The 20,776-nt window shown below is 44.9% G+C and overlaps 2 protein-coding genes across 2 annotated transcripts in view; one reads left to right on the top strand and one right to left on the bottom strand.

Moving 5' to 3' along the window:
• The window catches only part of Eeig2 (EEIG family member 2), a 52,480-nt gene extending 48,290 nt beyond the window's left edge, over positions 1–4,190 (top strand). Inside the window, exon 11 of the mRNA XM_055618193.1 lies at positions 3,983–4,190. Within this exon, the coding sequence (XP_055474168.1) occupies positions 3,983–4,040 (58 nt within the window). The 3' untranslated portion in view covers positions 4,041–4,190. The remainder of the gene's footprint in view (positions 1–3,982) is intronic.
• A 5,820-nt stretch (positions 4,191–10,010) lies between these two features.
• Positions 10,011–20,776, bottom strand: part of Henmt1 (HEN methyltransferase 1) — a 13,308-nt gene continuing 2,542 nt past the window's right edge. Inside the window, exons 3-7 of the mRNA XM_055618139.1 lie at positions 17,553–17,665; positions 16,664–16,798; positions 13,233–13,412; positions 12,284–12,461; positions 10,011–10,834 (exon numbers count right to left, since the gene is read on the bottom strand). Of these exons, the coding sequence (XP_055474114.1) occupies positions 10,406–10,834; positions 12,284–12,461; positions 13,233–13,412; positions 16,664–16,798; positions 17,553–17,665 (1,035 nt within the window). The 3' untranslated portion in view covers positions 10,011–10,405. The remainder of the gene's footprint in view (positions 10,835–12,283; positions 12,462–13,232; positions 13,413–16,663; positions 16,799–17,552; positions 17,666–20,776) is intronic.

Here is a 20,776-nt window from a genome sequence, read left to right as displayed (position 1 = left end):
TGGTACTCATGAAGACCAGAATACCCAATCCCCTGCTAACAGAACGCAGATCCTTATTCACTGAGCCATCTCTCCAACCCTTTTATTTTTAGATATTAGGAAGCCAGGTATGGTGGCTCAGGACTGAAATCCCAACACTCAGAAGGCAGGGGGAATTACCATGGGTTTGAGGGCAGCCTGGGCTACATATTGAGTTTCAAGACAGCTTGGACTACAGAGTGACTTCCTGCCTTTAAAAAAAAAAATCACTAAAGAAAGATATGCTGTCGCTGTTTCTGTATCCTCTGAGCCCTTGGACTGAAGTTTGCATCTATGGAAGACCTCTTCTACATTAGGAGGGCCTGGCTGTAGCCTGTACTGCAGCCTGGCTCCGGGCAACAGTTAGCCAGGTACCCACAGTAACTACAGACAACCTGTGACTTCAGCCAGTGGAACCCTCTCTTGGGTAACGTTACCCTGTCCCTTTCATTGAGCCGGGTTTATGAATAGCCAGTAGTTCTCAGTGACAGTTAAATAAGGTTTAAGTATGATCCAGGGCAGTTACATTTCACTGGCCACCGGCCGTTGACTGTTGGCTTTACTCAGAGGCTCCCCACCTAATGTGATGAAAAGGAGAAAGGAAAGTGGGCGAGAGGTTAAAAGGCTGATGGGACAGGAGCGTTCACTATCACCTGAAGCCAAGTACACGGGAACCAGTTAGTTCTCACCTGGGGACAATTTGTCATGGGTAGTAGACCACAAAAGTCCTTCTCCTTCCCGCTGGACATACGAATGAAGCTGCAAATTCTGGATGGTGCAGTAGCCTTGTAACCCATGCCCTGGCTAAGGATTCCACTGCCTCTTAATAATCGGTCTTATGTCTGTGAACGTTATCTTTTGCCATTTCCAATGACGTCTTTTTAAATGTTTATGTTTTTGGTATGGCTATCCATATTTGTAAATGCTTTGGGTGGGTCAAGGGATCCCTTACATTTTAAATTTATCATGAGCTACTTATTAAAGTTTTGCCAAAAGTTAGAAATTAGGTTTTTTAAGTGTGTGTGTGTGTGTGTGTGTGTGTGTGTGTGTGTGTGTATTCAGAGTCGCTCACACCCTCATACAGGCCTATATTACTATTGGTTAGAATGACCCCTTAGAGAGGAGATAGAGCACCAGCTCCCTTCTCGGATGATGCTGAAACAGCAATGGAAAGTTAATAAAGAGCTGTGGATAGGAGTTTGAGGCCAGATCCTTTTGTCCATTGTCAGAGCCCCTGGACAGTACAGCTCATGAAAGATTTGACTGCTAAGCATCCTACTTGTTGGTGGGAGGGGATACAATATGAACACTGTAGGGAAGAGACTCCAAATTCATTGCCAGGACACAAGATAACTTGCCACCAGATCATAGCAAACCCAGGCAGGATCTCTGACCTACCCTCGGGCCTCATTGCTACATCTCTAGCCTGGAGTTCCCATTTTCCTCAGCATCTGGTAGTTTTCTTCTGTCTCCTTACCTTCCTCCTTTTCTTTTCTTTACCTATTTCAACCTTCGTACCACTGTGCTGGCTAGTTGTTTGTTTTGTTTTTGTTTTTGTTTTGACAACTTGACACAAGCTAGAGTCATCTGGAAAGAGGGAAGCTCAATTGAGAAAATGCCTCCATCAGCTTGGTCTGTGGCATGCTTACTTGATTAATGATTGACTTGAGAATGCCCAATCCATATGGGCAGTGCCATATGGAAAAGTGGTTCAGGGTTATAAAAAAAAAAAAATTCACACTGAACAAGCCGTGGGGAGCAAACTGGGAATCAGCATTCCTTCATGGCTTCTACTTCAGTTCTGTGTTTGAGGTCCTGCCCTGACTTCCCTTGATGATGCACTGTACTCTAGAAAATTAAGCCAAACAAATTCTTTATTACAGCAACAAAAAGGGCAAACTAAGGTGACCACTTATCTAGTAGGAACTCGTGAACATTTCCATTTGGATGAGGCAGAAAAACATTAGTGAGATTAATCTAGCCCATGATTACGTAACTAACAATTAGAAAGCAAACGGGAAAGACTCAGATTTGGACATTCTCTGGATCTGTGATATGTAGTCTGTGTGAAGCTGTCTAACAAGGAAGTGATGACCAAAGGCGTTCCTGATTGAGCCACTTCAGACTCACCCCTAGGCAATTCCAGCTCTGCTAAGCTGAAGTGTCTTCTCGAGCAGGCATCCTGGGTTGTGCGCTGGATGGGAGGTTTGGTGTTTGCTTTGCTTTCTGCCCTCAATGAGAGTCAAGGCTACAGCATATGCACTTGCTTTAGGAAAAGGGTGCCACCTTCTGGCATTGAACTTCAGTGACTCCCAAGTGATCTCCTGTCTGCACATATAGTCCATGGAATAAAACCAAATTTAAAAACACTGGATATTTTTTCAGTAGTAAATTTTTTTAATTTAAATATCTGCCAAAAAAATGTTACCAAGGCTTCCCTGTGCTCCTTAAGTAAGGTGAAATATTTCCTCTGGCGTGGGATTGATGACAGGTTCTGGAACTGCAGGTCCTCGAGCAGACCCACCAGGCACAGACACCACATTGAAAACACAAGGGCCAATTCAGTGAACGTTGGAGGTTAGTATGCTATGCTGTATATTCAAGTGCTGATTTCTGTAGCCAGAGATCTGGTTGCATTCCTGACACGGCGTATAAACATTATTCCCCAGTTATCTCTGATTGGTAAATAAAGCTGAGCAGCCTGTAGTTGGGTGAGAGAAGACAGGGAGGCGAGACTTCCGTCCCCAGCAGGAGGTGGGGAGTGTCTTGTGTAGAGAAAGAGAGAAGGAAGAAGAGGGAAGGAGGTAGCCAAGAGGAACTGGTCATGAGAACTGACCAGACGGAGCAGCAGCAGCCCAGACAGGACCAATGTGGCAAGTAATTCCAGGTGTGTGGCTGGGAAGTAGACAGACTAGCACAGAGGGATAGAACAGACGAATATCTGCCCAGTTCTAGTGCTTTAAACTTTTTGTATAAATAAATCTAATAGGTCTCTGTGTAGTTATTTGGGAGCAAGAGTGGGTGATTAGAAAAGCCACTAAATCATACCAAATTTTACAGAACCCCCACAGTCCATTGGGTCATGGTTAAGGTGTGGAGGCAGGCTGTAGTATTTCTAGAGGCAAAGAAATTGATTTGACTAATGCTAGCCTGAACCACAGCAAGCAGAACGAAATGGATAGGAAAAAAAATAATTACTGTTGAAGGCAAAGGGGATGCAGGCAAAATGTGTATACAATTTGGCAGGTGTAATAGGCCCCCAGACCTTCTTAGTACAATTGACCCCATGATGGAAGTACCATTCAAGCTGTAAAACTCAGCACCACGTGCCACAGTGGAACAAAGGCCTAATCTATCCAAGTCCATAGTTCTGGGAAAGTCTTTAAATGTACTAACCTTGCTTTTGGCTTCTGTAGTTCTGCTTCCAGCAAACTTTTCTCATTAACTGAAATATGTCAACCCAGAATGCATTTTGTGCTTAGAAACTCACCCTGAAAAAGGCTCTGGCCTACACTGGGATCCTGAACACCCGTAGTCACTGGCTGGCTAATACTTTCTATTGGCTTAAGCTCACATCTGAGCAGTCTTCTCTGGTGGGTACCCCACAACAGCAGGAACATTAAAAACCCAGCAGATGCATAGTGAGCAAGCAGCACTAATTTTTGTGGGTGGGGGAGGTGTAGAATATATAACCAGCATTTGGGGCTTCAAAACTAGTACTTACTAAACAAATTTCTGTAACTTCCAACTCCCACCAGCTTGATTGTGATGTCTCAACATTGTACCCAAATGTATTTTCCCTAAGTAGTCACAAAGGTGTGCACCATATATATGTATGTGTTAATAAACTGCATTTATGGAGCCCCAGCACAATGTGGAGACACATTGTTCTTCATGTCTTCAGGAGATTCTGCTGCCATTGCTGATGGCCATCAGCCCATGACTTCCTGTGTCTGCTTTACAGCACCAGGTATGATGAGTGTTGTCATTGCAACCCAATCCAGTGGAGAAAGCTGCCTTAATTGGAATGAGTCCTTGACCATCACTGACAGAAGTGAGGGCTGAGAACACTGTCTAGGAGCTGCGGTGCCTGCTCAGGATGCTGCAGAAGGGAAGATTGAAACTCTGAGCAGATGGGGATAGGTTGGGAGGAACAAGAAGGCCTATGAAAGGATGTGAACTGACTGCTTCTGTGAGGAAATGGACTGGCAGGCTGTGGGAGTCTCAGGGGGACACTGAAGGGGCTGGGTCTTATATGCAAATTATATGGAAGAAACTTGAACTCAAGGAATGCTGGGAAGACAAGCTTCCGTGAAATCACAGAAGCCTTTAAAAGTTCTTGCTGCCATTTCCATCTTGAATGTCTGTCTCCCAGAGAGCTCCAGGGAGGCACTGCTGGAAGGTCATGGACCCTTTTAAGAGATGGAAAGAACATCATGGAAAAGCTTGAGTGGGGGGCAGGGGGAACTTTGCAGAATTGAGACTGTGATCCTTTCCTGGCTATAAAGGGAATGGTTTTGCTATACCATGAAGTCTGACCAACGTGCACTGCTTTACCACAGGTCCAAAAAAATAGAATGAAATTATCAGAGACAGGAATTGTAGAGCTGCCCAGACTGGAAATAGGAGTTAGAGGCTGTGACTGGTAACATATTGAGAGGTCCAAAATTTGAAATTTAATTCCTGGGGCAACTTGACTATGGTCCTGGGTACAAGAAGAGACAAGTTAAGACAGACCTGCCCAGCCTTGAGGGCCTTGATATTGTTGCTTGGCAACCAGACCAGATGGCCAGCAGTCTCCCATCCAGATAGCCCCTAGCTGGTAACCAAGGTCTCACACTAAGAAAAAAACCACAAGATATGCTAATTGTTCCCCCTCCCTAACAGGAGCAGATACCCTCCAGATGGACTGGCCAGGATGGTTATGGCTTTGGTGCCTAAAATAAACCAAGGCTTGGAAATTCCCCACTTGCAGTTCTGCCCTTTAAAAACCCTGTTCCCCAAGACCTCGGGGCTGCATACCTCTCTGTTTCCACAGAGAACTTGTGACCCGGGCTCGAGCTTGTATTAAACCCTCATGTGTTTGCAGCAGAGTCAATTCCTGGTGGTCTTTGGGGGGTCTCATGAACTGGGCATAACAATATTTCACATATAGTCTGGGAATGGGGCCCCTGCTGTGTGACATGTAAACTTACTAAACGTTAAGGTAAAATTCTGCCTCTTACAAAACCATATTATTCATTACCAATTTAATTCGTATTAATATGTGGCCCAGAGAGACCTGGGGAGATGGCGCAGTGGTTAATAGTGCCAATTGTCTCCCAGAGGATCTGGGTTCAATTCCCATCACCCATGCTCACAACTGTCTGCAACCCAGTTCCAGAAGATCTGATGCCTTCTTCTGCCCTGATGGCTGCAGCACCATGAGAAAACAACTATACCCATACAAATTAAATAAGTAAATAATTTTTTAAAACACTATATGGCCCATTCAATGGCATACCTGGGGTGTGAATAAGAGTGAGAAACAACCTGCCCTCTAAAAGGTCATTAGTTCCTGCAAAACTGTAACCTACACTTAGTGAACAGAGATATTTGATAGTGATTTTTAGGAAGTGGTAAGAAAGGTAAGCTGTTGAGGGACATTTCTTTACATTCTTAAGAGTAATTGGGGACATTAGCGGTTTGAGCACCGGCTGCTCTTCCTAGGACCCACATCCAATTCACAGCACCCATGCGGCAGCTCACAACTGTCTCTAACTCCGGTCCCCGGAGAATCCTATGCCCTCCTCTGGCCTCCAGGAGTACCACATGCACTTGGTTCACAGGCATAAAAGCAGGCAAAACAAGTGGTTGAGGTAAGTAAGTTTGACTTCTCTGTGAACCCCTTCATTGTTTCAAGGTGCTTTGCTCTGACTATAAAAAGGAGTCATGGACTAAACTAGGTGTGACAGTTTCTACTGGCCCCCTCCGAATTGATCTCATGTGTAGTGTGTTATTTTTTTATCAGTCCTCACTCCCCACTCAGGAACTATTTGACTCTGCCCACAGGCTCAGGCACCCATACACAGAAAATAATTTAAAAATGTAAGTACAAAGAGCAATCGGGAATTTACAGCATATACAACTAATGTTGTGTAAAAGAACATTTTGTCAATACAGAAAGAGGCACATCCAGTTGCATTTATAAATTGCTAATGACAAAGCTGCATCAAAAATATACAGTAGCGGCTAGAGAGGCGGTTCCCAGTTAAGAGCACTTGCTGCTCTTGTACAGGACTGAAATTCAGTTCCCAGCTCCAACACTCCAGCAAAAGCCTGGAACTCCAGCTTCAGGGATCCACTGTGCCCATGTGACCTCCACAGACACAGATACACACAAATTTCCATAAGACTTAAAAAGTAAATATTTAAAATATATAGTAGTAAAAGAACAAGGACAAGTGTAAATTAATGCGCTTATGCTGTTTGTTGAAATTTTACATAAAACAACCAACCAACTGGATTCTATGCAGAAGGTGAGCAGAGCTGCTCCTCAGGAAGCAATGAATGGGAGAAGCCAGGAGTTCCCAAGAGGCTATGAGATAGTGGGTATTAAGGATAAGAAGAAAGGTATGACTAGCTTTACTTTAGATGTATTGCTATGAACTATACTTTTCCTTTCATAATTTAAATTATAAGATTATAAGAAAAATAATTTGCACAGTGTTTGCTTTGAGACAGGGTTTCACTATGTACCCGTGACTGCCCTTCAGCAGGCAATGTAGGCCATGTTGACCTCAAACTTGTCTCTGCCTCCTGAGTGTTGACATGGCAAGTGTGTGGCACCATATCCAGTCAACCTTTTATTTTGTGCTGCTAGTGGATCAAACTCAGGCCTCCGGCATGCTGAGACTAAGGAAGGAAGGGCACTTGGGGTGTGGCTGCTGTTTTATGTTTGTTTTGAGGAAGACTTAAATGTGTCAACAACCTTCCCCACCTAGATCTCAAACATCTGGGGGCTAGGGATGGAGTTCAGTCGGTAAAGTGCTTGCCCAGCATGTACTAAGCCCTGGGTTCAATCCCCAGCACTGCAGGCAATGGGCTGTGGTGGCACAAGCATGTAATCCCAGCCCTTGGGAGGTAGAAGCAAGAAGTTCAAGGCCATATTCAGCTACACAGTGAAAAGGAAATACGGTCTCAAACACTTTAAGCTTAAAAGAAAGTATACTTCGTCTCCACATCCACAAACTTCTCAGCATGAACCAATGCTTAGCCAGAAAATGACAGCAGTGAATATGCTTTAGTCAAACTATAAGGGACAATATATTCCTAGCAGCTCCCAAGCAGGAAAACAAAGGGGGTGAGGCTAAAATTACACAAAACACTTGTGCCTGGGGTAGACCTCAGCAAAGGACCTGCTTAAGATCTGCAGGTTCCTGGACTGGATCCCAGCAGAGATATTCTTAAATGTCTCCAGATTAATAAGATCCTAAAGGGTTCCCTCGCTCCAAGGCTTGTGAGGTTTGAGGTGCAAAGGCAGCATGAGGCATTAGGACCTCAAGGAGTGCATTTTCCATGTCTGATTTCCTGGGAAGCTCCCTAAAAATTTCCAGACTGGGATGGAATAGGAAAGAAGAGATCTGTCACTCAACATCAAGCTCCAGGGGCAAGGCTCACATGAGCTGTGCTGAGAGAAAGCGAAAGGATCACTGCTGATGGGTTGAGTAGGGACAGTGGAAGAGGACACGGTTCCCTCAGGAGTGTGCGTGTGAGTGTGCGGAGTCTGGTTAGGAGCAATGTGAAAGTCATTCTGTAGAGGACACGGGACTGCGCACGCACTAGGCTGTGCGTTTGCACTAGTCCACTTGTTTCTTGAAGGCTACCAGGTACTTGGCTACTCTGAAAAAGTTTGATAACACTGACTCTCTAACTAGGTCAATACAACCCTCTCTCTCCAGCATTTATAAGAGCTTCCGAATACAGATATTACACCTCATTTCACACATGGAGCAGTACTCCCTAGCAAACCTTATTGGTTGTTTCTGCCTTTGGTTTTTATTGTGTGTGTAGAGAGGGGTTTTTTTTTTGGGGGGGAGGGTGTTTTTCTTGAGACAGAGCCTCATGTAACCCACGCTGGTTTCAAACTCACTATAAGCGGAGGATGACTCTGAACTTCTGAACCTCTCTGATTCCCAAGTGCTGGGATCACAGGCATGCCCCGCTGGAGATTGTGCTCGCTAATTGTCCTCATGCTTTAGAAAGGACCCCCCCCCTTTGTGTGCTGCTCAAGGGTAAGAGCGTGACTTTAAACGAGGGTCTGCACACAGAGGCCCAGGCTACGTGCTTAGCACCAGAGAGAGAAAGGAACGGAGCACTATAGACTAACTCTAACAGCTGCTTCTGGAAGATGTTTAATAACTGGAAGTACACCTGCTTATGTTTAACATAAGATTCCTTTATGCCTCAACTCAAGTGGAGTTGATTACTTATGATAGGGACCATATTACCTGCAAAGGTTTCCTAAAAGAACTACGACGATCCCTGGTTGAAAATGTTAGTAAACCTTCCAATGCGCAAAGAAATGCATTTGTCAAAGCTGGGAGGTGAACACAAACTAAGAACACGGGCCTAGCATGTGGGCAGCCCTGGGGAAAAGAAAGAGGCAGGCGCAGGAAATGAAAGAGCAGTTCTAGTCCCCATAAGTTTTAAGTCCATAAAGGGTATGCGGGTAAGAGATCAAGTCATTGGGCTTCAAGATAACTGACAGACTAACTCTGGGGGAAGATATGATCAAGCGCTTGACCCTGGCTAGAAAAGAGTTCAGCCAAGAGCCAAGATGAGCGGGGAGCCCTAAGGCAAACCTTGGGCACAGACATGGAAAGGTGAAGACAGAGGGCATTTGGGTGGGGAGAGGAATGCAAATCTGTCCAGGTCACGTCCACCTGTGAGCACATGGAGAGCCGATGGATTAGTCTATGAGATTCAAGAAGGCAGCTGGTTAGCAGTGCTTTTGTGATTAAGAGTTTTCTCTACACCAAATCCACTGATTATTAATCCTTGAAGATGCAGCTTAAGAATAAGTGTCCACAGAGCACTTGCTTAGGGACCAACTTTGTAGCCACAGAACACATCTCAGGGGGGTCAGACTATGGAGTGGCACAGGCAGTTTGTCACCATGTCCGTTTTCTTCTGGTTCCTTAGGAGATGGCCGAATATGCACGTGGCCCCTCAGAATGCAGACTACACTTCTCAACATCCCTCACTGCCTTATGTTAGGTCGGTAGTGTTGCCTAGCAACCAGCAGCAACGTACAGCAGGAAGCTAATGTGCTGAACCTCTCTTCCTTTCTGCTGGTGTAGCTGTGCATGTCAAAAGACTAACCCTCCATCTCTTCACAGTCATTAGGATGGACACCAGGGTCTCTGACACTGCAGAGCAGCCATGCCTGTTTGAGTGACCTCTAGACTCCCATGTCTCACACAAGAATATCTCCTTGAAGCCCCTTATTCATTAAACAAAGACATTTCTCTTTCCTGCAGCTACTACCACCCCAACTCCAGCCAGGAAGCTCTGGGAGGGTGTTCATACGGGGGTGGGGGTGCAGCTCACTGGTAAAACACTTGCCTAGAATGTGCAAAGCCCTGGGGTTCAACCTCCAGCACCACAATGAAAAAAAAATGGACTAGGATGATTTCCATACTTGTCAAAAACAAGTGTTCCTTTTTCATACAGTGCTGTATGCAAAGTATAATTGGTAGATTTTTGATATAAAAGATAATTCTCAATTTTAAAGCTATATCAACCCTGAGAAAAACTGGGCAGAGGAATTGGTTTTGGGTTTTGAGATAGGGTCTTACCATGTAGCCCAAGCTGCCCTCAAAGCCATGACTCTCTATCTGGGCACTAGGATTACAGATATGGGCCTCTATGCCCAGCCCTGGGAAAGGTTCTCAAGTGGCTTTGATTACATTTAAACATTTTAATGTCACGTTCAACATACGGCTCTAACACCAAGATATGGGTGAGGACAAAATTAACACACTACCACATCCAATTTCTTCATTCTTGTAAACACCAAATTTTTTTAAAAATTCAATTTTAAAGGAAAGCAACTACTTTTAGTTAAGCCCTTTCTCAGGCAAAGAGCAGTCTGTTATGTCAGGCATATCTGTCAATGAGTTCAGGACCCAATTTGTGTTAAAACTCAAAATATTACTTGAATTATGACTGTACAAAGTTTGAACCCTAGGGCTGAGGACGCAGCTGAGTGGCAGAGTGCTTGCTTACCATGTAAAAGGCTCTGGGTTCCATTCCCAGCACCGCTACAAAAAAAAAAAAAAAAGTTTTCATTCTAAATGAAGCCAAACTATCAGCAGGGTTCTGAGCTTCGGGAAACTGGCACAGCTTAATTATCTTCAAACCGATAATCCCAGGAATTGTGCAGGTCAACCATGACTGCAGAACCGTCACTGCTTAGGCACACCGAGTCAGCGATGAGGTACCGCATCCTCTCTTCGTCAGCGCAGAGGCGGTGCAGTTTGGGATAAGCAAGCAGTCTCTGCAGGGGTATGCAAAACTTCTCTCCTTCACAGAAGGGTTTGGGAGAATTTTCTATCCTGGCCTTTTCAGCCTCCGTGAAGACTGCTCCCAGCAGTAGGTGGGGGGCTGGGGACAAGTCCGAGCCCCCCGCCTCAGGGTCCAGCTCCTTCTCCTGCTCCCTCAGCGTTCTCTGGTGCCTCAGCCTCAAGCGCTCCACTTGTATCAGGAGTTCCCCAACCAGTACAAACTTGAGCACCTTTTCCTGCTGTAAACTCGGGTAGGACGTTGTATAAACCTGAACGGAAGAAAAACCAAGCAGAATACAAAGCTTTTTAAACCATCAGTAACTCAGCCGCATAAGAATTATGTGTACATCCTGCATACGTATAAGCATCTCATGGTAAAAGCCTTCATTTTCCTGGGAGTCAAGCATGTGGACCTCACCTAACTGTCCTTCCGATTCTAATGCCTATTAAATCCCAGGCAGGTTTCTACAAAAGGCACTAACCCAGTATTCCTTTTGGTTTTTTAATTTATTTTAGGATTTTCTGTGTATGAATGTCTTGCTTGCATGTATGTCTGTGCAGTGCATGTGTGTCTGATACCCACTGAGGCCAGAAGAGGGCTCTGGATCCAGGTGCGACTGGAGTTAACAGATGACTGAGAGTCAGATCAAACCCTTAGCCCAGTGCTTCTACTTAATGATACATGGAAACCAGTGTAAAAAGAAAAGAATGGTCCAATCTATACCAGTGGTACATGCCTGTGACCCCAGCTTCCTGAAAGGCTCAAGCAGGAGAGCTACTGACCCAAGACATCAGGGCCACTCCAGTCCAACCAAGGAAAACACAGGCCAAAGAAAAATTCAAAATAACTGAAAATTATTCCATCAAGGAAAGAATGTATTCTTTTGAAAGATGAGGTGTGTGTGCAGGTGTATGTGTTATATGTGTTTATGGGTGTTATGTGTTTGTATGTTGTATGTGTTGTCTGTGTATGTGTGTTGTGTTTGTGTATTTTGTTTGTGAATGTGTGTGTGTACATGTGTGTGTTTTCTTACACTCACTCACCTCCTTACTCTAATCACATCTAATCACAGGCTGAAGAACTGTTACTGGCCTTCTCTTTACTGCTGAGGACCCTAAGAGATTACAAAGGAAGCAGCATATGTCCTGCTTTGATACACCCTGAGAAGACCTCCAGCAAAATGTTCTCTGAAGCATATTACCAAGGGGCCAGGCAGTCTGAAAGGGTGCCATAGGCCAAACCTGCCAGTTCTCATGGAGCCTGATGGATCTTTCTATGATGAGCCTCAAAATTAGGTCAGTTAGCTGGGTGTGGTGGCACACGCCTTTAATCCCAGCACTTGGGAGGTAGAGGTAGGTAGATCTCTGTGTGTTCAAGGCCAGCCCAGTCTCTATAACAAGTTCCAGGCCAGCCAGAGCTACAGAGTCAAGAAAGACAGACAGAAAGAGAAGAGAGAAAAAAAAAATTACAAAAAAAGGTCATGTATACCCCTCCTTTCTACTTTGGAAACCAGTAACAAAGAAAAAAAGAAGTAGGGGGAAGGGAGTGGAAGAAAGGAGAAAGAAGGAAGAGGGGATAGGGATGAAGGAGGAGAGAGAAGAGGGAAGGAAGGAGGAGGGGATGGTAGTAGTCACAGTAGCAGTCCCCATCCTCATCCTCCACCATGCTAATGCATGGCCTTCCTAGCCCCGACAGCTTCCTCACAAGGAATACTCACAGCCTTATAAACATGCTGGTCGTGCTGCTGTGAAACAGAGGGTTCAGCTAGCATCCCACTGTTTTTCCTAAAGACCCCTATCTGGGTACAATATCCAACATGCTCAGATCCAGCTGGCGGTGCCCCTACCCCAGTAAACTCCACACAGTAATTGTAGCAGTTTGCCACTTGTGAAGCCCTGAAATCAAACAACAAAGAGCAATCACTTCTCTGAACATACAGTATGGCTAAACAGCTTACCAAGCAAACAATTCTTAAGTGACTTCTCATTGGCAGTGTTAGGAAACACGGAAATATGATGAATCAAAACATTTCTAAGCCAAGCATGGCAGTGCATGCTGTCCTGCCGCTTGGACTAATGAAGCAGAAGGGTCAGGAGTTTAACGCTAGCCTGAGCTATGTAAGGAGATACTACCTCAGAAAAATTTAAAGTTAAACATTCCTATGCAGACATACAAATGTATCACCAGGGTGCCGGGTTTCTGTAGGGAACAAAGGCGATGACACATTTTCAATTTCCAAGTCACCACAGGAAAAGAAAAGGGAGGCTACAGGACAGGCAGACGATAGGGGTGGATGAGGAGACCTCAAAAAGGCTCCAGCCTAAACTACATACATTTGGAATTACACCAAATACTGTGCAGAAACCAAGACGCCACCCCCAAAAGCATGGGCGTGAGCTCACCTCACAGCCCAGACCTTCCCAATTTTGGTCCTCATCCTATGCCAACACTACAGGTGCCTCTTAAAGAGCATCCAGTAGGCACATACTCTTTTCTCCTGCTGCCCAAATGTTCTGCTTTCCTTGTGATCCTATTACACTGTAAGTCATACATGGAGACCTTGCTGGAATGAAGTAAGAAACAGTTTAGGTAAGACAAGCATAGCCAAGCTTACTTCCTATAACAAGATTCCTACCAAAGAGGGAAATAAGACCTTCCAAACTTACCAGGTCTGAAACTCCATTCTGCTCCACTCAAACTTATGATCTGCATCCCTCAGGGTCACTGTGGGAAACAGGGGGTTGAATTCAGCATTTGGTGTGCTGATGACAATCATGGCTGGTGATAGGTATCCAAAAACCACTTCAGGAAATCTGGCCAGATCATCTGAATCCAAATGTTCTATTCTACGATGTTAATAAGAAACAGAGAGTTAGTATGGCTTCATGTGAATGTATTTCTCTAATTGACTTAGCAAAAAACAATCCTACCTGGCTGCTGAGTTCTCCCTCCTTTGGTAATGTGACGGCCCACAACATATGAACAATTGCTTCCCACTCCTAGCTTTGCCCAGAACAACCCGCCAACTAAGACCATCTGCTGCATTTTCTATAGCTCAGATCAATATTCCTTTTTTAAGAGTATCTGAGCTTGTACATTCCTTGATTTGATGCCCCAAGCACAAAACATTACTTCTCTGTGCTCTGTTCAAAGATGAATTCCCAGGCAGCTGCGGAGACAGCTCAGCAAGCACAAACTCATACTACTCTCACAGAGGATCCAGTACCCATCTGTAACTCCAGATCCAGGGTATCTGATGCCCTCTCCTAGCCTCCAGGGGCACCTCAACTCACACATACTTATGGACATACTTGTTGTGAAAGAATAAGGAGCTAAGTTCAGACCCCCTGCACTCACGGGAAAAAAATCTAGCATGGGGACACAACATCTGTAACCCCAATGCTGGGAGGCAAAGATAGGAAGATCGAGGGCTTGCTGGCCAGCCAGTGTAGCCACTCAGCAAGGTCCAGGTGCACATCTCAAAAACACAAGGTGGTCAGACACGGTGGCGCACCCTTTTTTTCCCAGCACCCAGGGGGCAGAGGCAGGCAGATCTCTGAGAGGCCAGCCTGGTTTACAGAGTGAGTTCCAGGACAGCCAGGATTACAGAGAGAAACCCTATCTCAGGAGTGACTGAGGAAGACACAGGGCACTGAACTCTGGTCTCCACTTTCCACGCATTTATGTGCGCATGTGAACAGACAACATATTCCCTGGGACGGTAAGTAGTGTTCATTGCTGTAGCACTAGCTTAGCACAAATGAAGCACTTGATTCAATAGCCCCCACCTGAAAAAAGAATCCTCTAAATCTCAGATTGAACTACTAAAACAAATCCAGATTAAGGGATGTTCTAGAAAGCAGAAAGACTGGGCAAACCTGTTCCAGATGATTGACAGACAAACAAAGGACATTACTACTAAACTCCCAGGCCAGATGTGGTAGTGAATGCCTGTAATCCCAGCACTAGGAAGGCAAAGGCAGAGGGACCTCTGTGAGCTCCAGAACAGCCTTGGCTGTTACACGGAGAGACCCTGTCTCAGAAAGTACCCCCCCCCAAAAAAAAAGCCAAAAATGTTTTAAATGCTAACTAGATTTTTTTTAATTTACTTTTTTATTTATTACAATTTATTCACTTTGTATCCCAGCTGTAGGCCCCTCCCTCATCCCCTCCCAATCCTACCCTCCTTCTCTCTTCTCCTCCCATGCCCCTCTCCTAGTCCACTGATAGGGGATGTCCTCCTCCCCTTCCATATGACCCTAGCCTATCAGGTCTCAATAAGACTGGCAGCACTGTTTTCCTCTGTGGCCTGGTCAGGCTGCTCCCCCCTCAGGGGGAGGGGATCAAAGAGCAGGCCATGAGTTCATGTCAGAGACAGCCCCTGCTCCCCTTACTAGGGCAACCACTTGGACACTGAGCTGCCACAGGCTACCTCTGTGCAGGGATTCTAGGTTATCTCCATGAATGGTGCTTGGTTGGGATGTCAGTCTCAGAAAAGACCCCTAGGCCCAGATTTTTTGGTTCTGTTGTTCTCCTTGTGGAGCTCCTGTCCCTTTCAGGTCTTTCTATCTCCCCCTGCTTTCATAAGATTCCCTGTACTCTGCCCAAAGTTTGGCTATGAGTCTCAGCATCTGCTTTGAAACCCTGCTGGTTAGAGTCTTTCAGAGGCCCTCTGTGGTAGGCTCCTGTCCTGTTCCCTATTTTCCCCCTCTTCCAATGCCTACCCTGTTTGCCTTTCTGAATTAAGATTGAGCATCTTCCCCACAGTCCTCCTTCCTGCTTAGCTTCTTTAGGTGTACAGATTTTAGTATGTTTATCCTATATTATATGTCTAATATCCACATATATGTGAGTATATACCATGTGTGTCTTTCTGCTTCTGGGATACCTCACTCAGGATGATCTTTTCTAGTCACCACCATTTGCTGCAAATTTCATGATTTCCTTGTTTTTAATTGCTGAGTAGTATTCCATTGTATAAATATAGCACAATTTCTGCATCCATTCCTCAACTGAGGGACATCTGGGTTGTTTCCAGATTCTGGCTATTATGAATAAAGCTGCTACACAAAGCCCTGGTTTTGATCCTTAGCACCACATAAAACTGGGCTTGCTGGCACACACCTATAATCCCAACAGTCGGGAAGTAGAGAAAGAATGAGAAGCTCAAGATAATATACATCAAGTCTGAGACCATCCTGGACTAAGTTAGACTTCAAAAAGAAAGAGAGGGGGAGGGGAGGGGAGAAGAAGGAAGGGGAGGGGAGGGGAAGGGAGGAGAGGAGGAGAGGAGAGGAGAGGAGAGGAGAGGAGAGGAGAGGAAAAAGAAAAAGAAATACAAGTGCTGGAGAAGGAGATGGCTCAGTGGCTGCTCTTCCAGAGGACCAGAGTTCAATTCCTAGCACCTACATGATGGCTGTCAACTGTCTGTGATTCCAGTCCCAGGAGATCCAATCCCTCTTTTCACTTCCTCAGGGACTGTGTGTGTGTGTGTGTGTGTGTGCACATACATACACACATACACACATACACACACAGTACAGAGACATACATTCAGGCAAACACAAATACACATAAATGTAAAAATAAATGCTATATAAAAAAGAAATACAAATTTCTTTTTTTTTATTTTTATAGGTTGAGCATTTTGCCTGCAAACCATATGCCCTCAGAAGTCAAAGAGGGAGTTGGAGCCCATGGAATGGAGTTATGGATGGATGTTATTTATCACGTGGGTGCAGGAAGGACAAGTGTTCTTCACCCCTCAGACATCCTTCCAACTCCACAAATGAAGTTTTTAAACTGGAGCAAAGGCCTATGTATACAGCCTTCCCTTAATTATTAAAACAAAGCAAACAACCTACTGTGTGGAGGGACAGTGCACATGTAACAAAATAAGGGGGCACTAACAGCTGGCTGTGTGATGACCGTCTATTTTTGGAATTATCTTCATATTTGGAATTCCCAAGTAAAGCTAAAAGTAAACAGATATACCCAACTGATGAGCATTTTCTTTTTACAAATAATCACGTTGATTTCTGAGGCTAACTCCTTTATATTTTTCAAAATAAACAGTTTATACAACTTTCAGACTTACAATTCAATGCATGTTATCAAATCGAATCCAAGCAAGCGGGAGTCTCTCTCCACAACAGAGCCATGATACAAGGTGACAGTCAAATCTAGATCTCGGGGTTTTACAAACTCCCCCAAATAGGGAGACAAGTGATGCCTGCAAAAGAGCCACCATGAGTCAGAAACATTAAGAAACAAGCCCCTTGGAAATCCTGGGGTTAGAGATACAGCTCGTGGCAGAGGACTGACCTCGCTAGACGAGGAGAGGCCCTGAGTCCTATTTTGGTGTGTGTAGATTTACAACTGTGATTCCCACCACCACAAAAATAAAAAAAGGGATTCTCACAGCTATAGAACCCAGACTATCACCTTTCACCCACAGGGACAGGGTCTGGCTCGGCCTGCCTTCCTCTCCTTGCACTAAACACTAGGCCATGGCGCAGCTTCCTTCCACAGTGGGAAGTCAGGCCACTACGAGTGCGATTTTAATAGACGTTGTTCTCATTTTCATATTTCGCCTCTCTGTGGATTGGATATACTTCAGCTCTTTGTTCTTTAGAAGACCAGGTCTCAAAACGATCTAGAAATTCATATGTCTTAGAGAAGCAGAAAGGGGAATGTGGTGTTAAGGGGCATGCTTTACACCCCTCCCTCAGAACTGACACAAAACGAGACCTAACCAACAACTGAGGGCCAGGCATGGTGGCAAGTTTAAAATGAGGTCAGCCTATGCTATGTCATAGTATTTTACCTCAAAAGAGAGAGAAAATACTTTTATAATGGAAGAGACCCCATGACCTATGATTAAACCTCACGGCTCGACATCCTTCTACTGCTCTGGGGACCAGGCTTCCCACACAAGCACCTTTGGGAGACAACCCATATCCAAAGCATAGGACTAGAAGCATTACCCATTTGAATGTAATTTTTCCTCATTGATATCTACCCCAACAAGCAGCTGGATGCATGGGTAGATTTTTAGCAGCTTCAGGAGCTTGGTATCGCCACATCCCAGGTCTGCAACCTATAGATGAAACACAGTGTCGTTTGCAAGATACTCAGAGCCAGAAAAGTGTTTAAACCGGAGGGTGCCTGGGGAGATGGCTCAGTCAGTGAAGTGCAAGAATAGAGACCTGAGCGTGTGTGTGTGTATATATATATATCAATACATATGTATACATATATAGAGAGATACATATATATGTATCTATACACGTATATATACATCTATATAATCTATATATACATATGTGTGTATATATATGTATATATAGATAAATGTATACATACATATTGACATATGTATGTGTGTGTCACATATGACATATGTGACATATGTGTGTATATATGCACATATGAAGCCCGCTTGGATTCAAGACCCTGCCTTAAGAGCGGGAGAGAAGTGGGGGAGAGGGAGACTAGCTTTCCCACTCAGAATCACAGGCTGGGCTGGAGTCATAACTGAACTGAGATAGTGCATTCCTGAAACCCTAGGTCACATTCCCAGAACCAAATAAACCAAGGGTGATGGCACAGGCCTGTAATCCTACCACTGGGAAAGTAGAGGCAGGACGATAGGGAGTTCCAAGTTATTCTCAGCTACAAAGCAAGAGTCTTGTATTTATTTATTTACTTACTTATTTAGGTAGTTTGCTACTTTTGGTTTGGTTTGGTTTAGATAGGGTCTCAACATGTACTCCTTGCTGGCCTTGAACTGACTATGTGGTCCAGGCTGGCCTCAAACTCACAGCAATCTTCCTGCCTCTGCCTGAGCGTGTGCACCAAGCCCGGCACAGGTTGGAGTTTTAGCATCAGGCTTCAGAAACAAAGCTTGTTAAAAACTGCTTCCCGTCCCTTTCTCACAGAGTAATTTAATTTCTTAATCCCCTTTTTATGTTCATGTGGCCTAGGCTAACCTCAAAAACTTGATGTGTAGCCAAAGATAACCTTGAACTTCTGATCCTCTTGTTCCTGCCTCCTGATTTAAGAGTTCTGGGATTAGGGCTTACAGTGCTACGCCCAATTTATAAGCTGCTGTCATTTGAACACAGGGCTGTGTGCATGCTAGGCATTTCACAAACTGAGCTACGTCCCCAGTCCCAATTTCTCAAGTTGTTCAGGAAAAAAAAATCACACCAAGCCATACGAAATTCCATATTAACTCTTGAGCTGCCAGAAATAAGTCACTTCAGACTCTTCAGGTGAACAGATTTGCTTGAAAGGCAACTGAGGCAGACGTGTGAACATCTGCAGAATTGCTGGAGTGCAACTGAAGAAAGTTCATGAGAGATGGCCACTTAGCCCAGTGCTCAACCCTGAGCAGACAAAGAGCCCCTGGCCTCACTGGACTCTAAGCCACAGCAAGCTTGTCAGCATAAAAATCAGGTACTTTAATCTATGAAAATAGACTTTGCTCCAAAGTTGATGGACAGACCCATTATCACCTGACTTGCTGCTGTTTTCTTTGGTCAGTTTTTGCTTTTGAGTTAGAATTCCACTATGTATCAAACACCAGAGCTTAAGCAACACTCCTGCCTCAGCCTCGGGCCTTAGAGGACACCTGGGGCGCACTTACCCCACTTACCACATGAAAAGGACCACAGTGCCTAGATCACAATACAGTAACACTGCCTGATATTCTGACAGAACGTTCCGGAAATGTAGAATCTACAGCATTAAAACCAACTGCAAAAATCAAGACTTTCCTCCCATTTAAATTTTATCAAAGGGGTCTGGAGAAATGATTCTGCAGTTAAGAATGCTGGCTGCTCTTTCAGAGGACCCAGGTTCGGTTCCCAGCACCCACACCAGGTAGCTCACACTGCCCATAACTTCAGTTCAAGAGGATCTGATGTCCTCTGGCAACACACTGACACTGAACACACACACACACACACACACACACACGCGCGCGCGCGCGCGCGCTCGAGTGCGCTCAGGATTTGGTTTTGTTTTCGGGTTTTCTTGTTTGATTGATTGGTTGGGTTTTGTTGTTGTTTTGCTTTGGTTTGGTTTTTTTGGAGAGTTTCTCTGTGTCCGCAGACTCACAGAGATCTGCCTGCCTCTGCCACCCAAGTGCTGGAATTAAAGGTGTGCACTACCATGCCAGGCTTCAAGTAAATCTTGAAGGAAATAAAACCAAAACCAAAACCAAATCAAACAAAACAACAACAACAAAAAGCCCTCAGTGCTGGAGAACTCTCTTACATTGTTGCATTTTTTTCGTGGTAGCCTTTATTATTCTTTTAGCTATTGATAACATAGCATGGCAGCGAGATGTAACATGATACAACCTTTTCAACTGAAGCCTTATACCTGACTATGTCTAGCGTCTTTGGAGTTCCCCTCCTTGCCTGCTCTAAAGCACAGCTGGGATGCCTCCACTGTCTCTCCCAACAGAAACGTATCGCACTACATTAGAGGTGTGTTGCATTTTTATTGCTTACCACACACCATGCACATATGCAGGTCAGAGGACTTGTGGGAGTCAGTTCTCTCCGCCTCCACCAGGTGGATCCTGGGGACTGACCTCAGCTCGGGACAGCAGCAGCTGCCTGTCCTGGCTGAGCCATCTCACCTGCCAGCAGGGTGATTTCCACCTGATCTCTGAGCTCCCTGTACAGGGCTAACGAGATTCACCCACACTTCATGTTCCAGCAAAGCGGTGACTGCCAAGAATGACCTTCCTCCATTGAGCCTCTGTGTTTCCATTCCTAGCCTCAATGTTGAAAATCGCTGTTTGTTCCCGAAACTCCCCATAACTACACTTTCCTCCAGCTTCTCTCCTTCCCCCATGCCACTGGAACTTTGCCTCCCCAGATTAATGAAATAGTTTTTCCTCAACAGTCCTTTTCAGCCAGGCTGGGAAATGCCTGTAGCCCTCCACTACTACTGTCAGGAAAAAAAAAGGCGGCTAAACTGGAAAGCAATAAATCACTTGAGGCCAGGTATAGTGGCACACACCTTTAATCCCAGCACTGGGATGCAGAGGCAGGCAGATCTCTCAATTTGAGGCCAGCCTGGTCTACAGAATTCTAGAACAGCCAAGACTACACAGAGGAACTGTCTCAAAAACGAAAGAAAAAAAAAAAGAAAGAAAGAAAGAAAGAAAGAAAGAAAGAAAGAAAGAAAGAAA

Source organism: Psammomys obesus, unplaced genomic scaffold (assembly GCF_907164565.1).
Source record: "Psammomys obesus unplaced genomic scaffold, mPsaObe1.curated_primary_1811, whole genome shotgun sequence".
Classification (NCBI taxonomy): domain Eukaryota; kingdom Metazoa; phylum Chordata; class Mammalia; order Rodentia; family Muridae; genus Psammomys; species Psammomys obesus.
The sequence above is the reverse complement of the archived record's forward strand: the minus strand, read 5'-3'. Positions and strand labels throughout refer to the sequence as shown.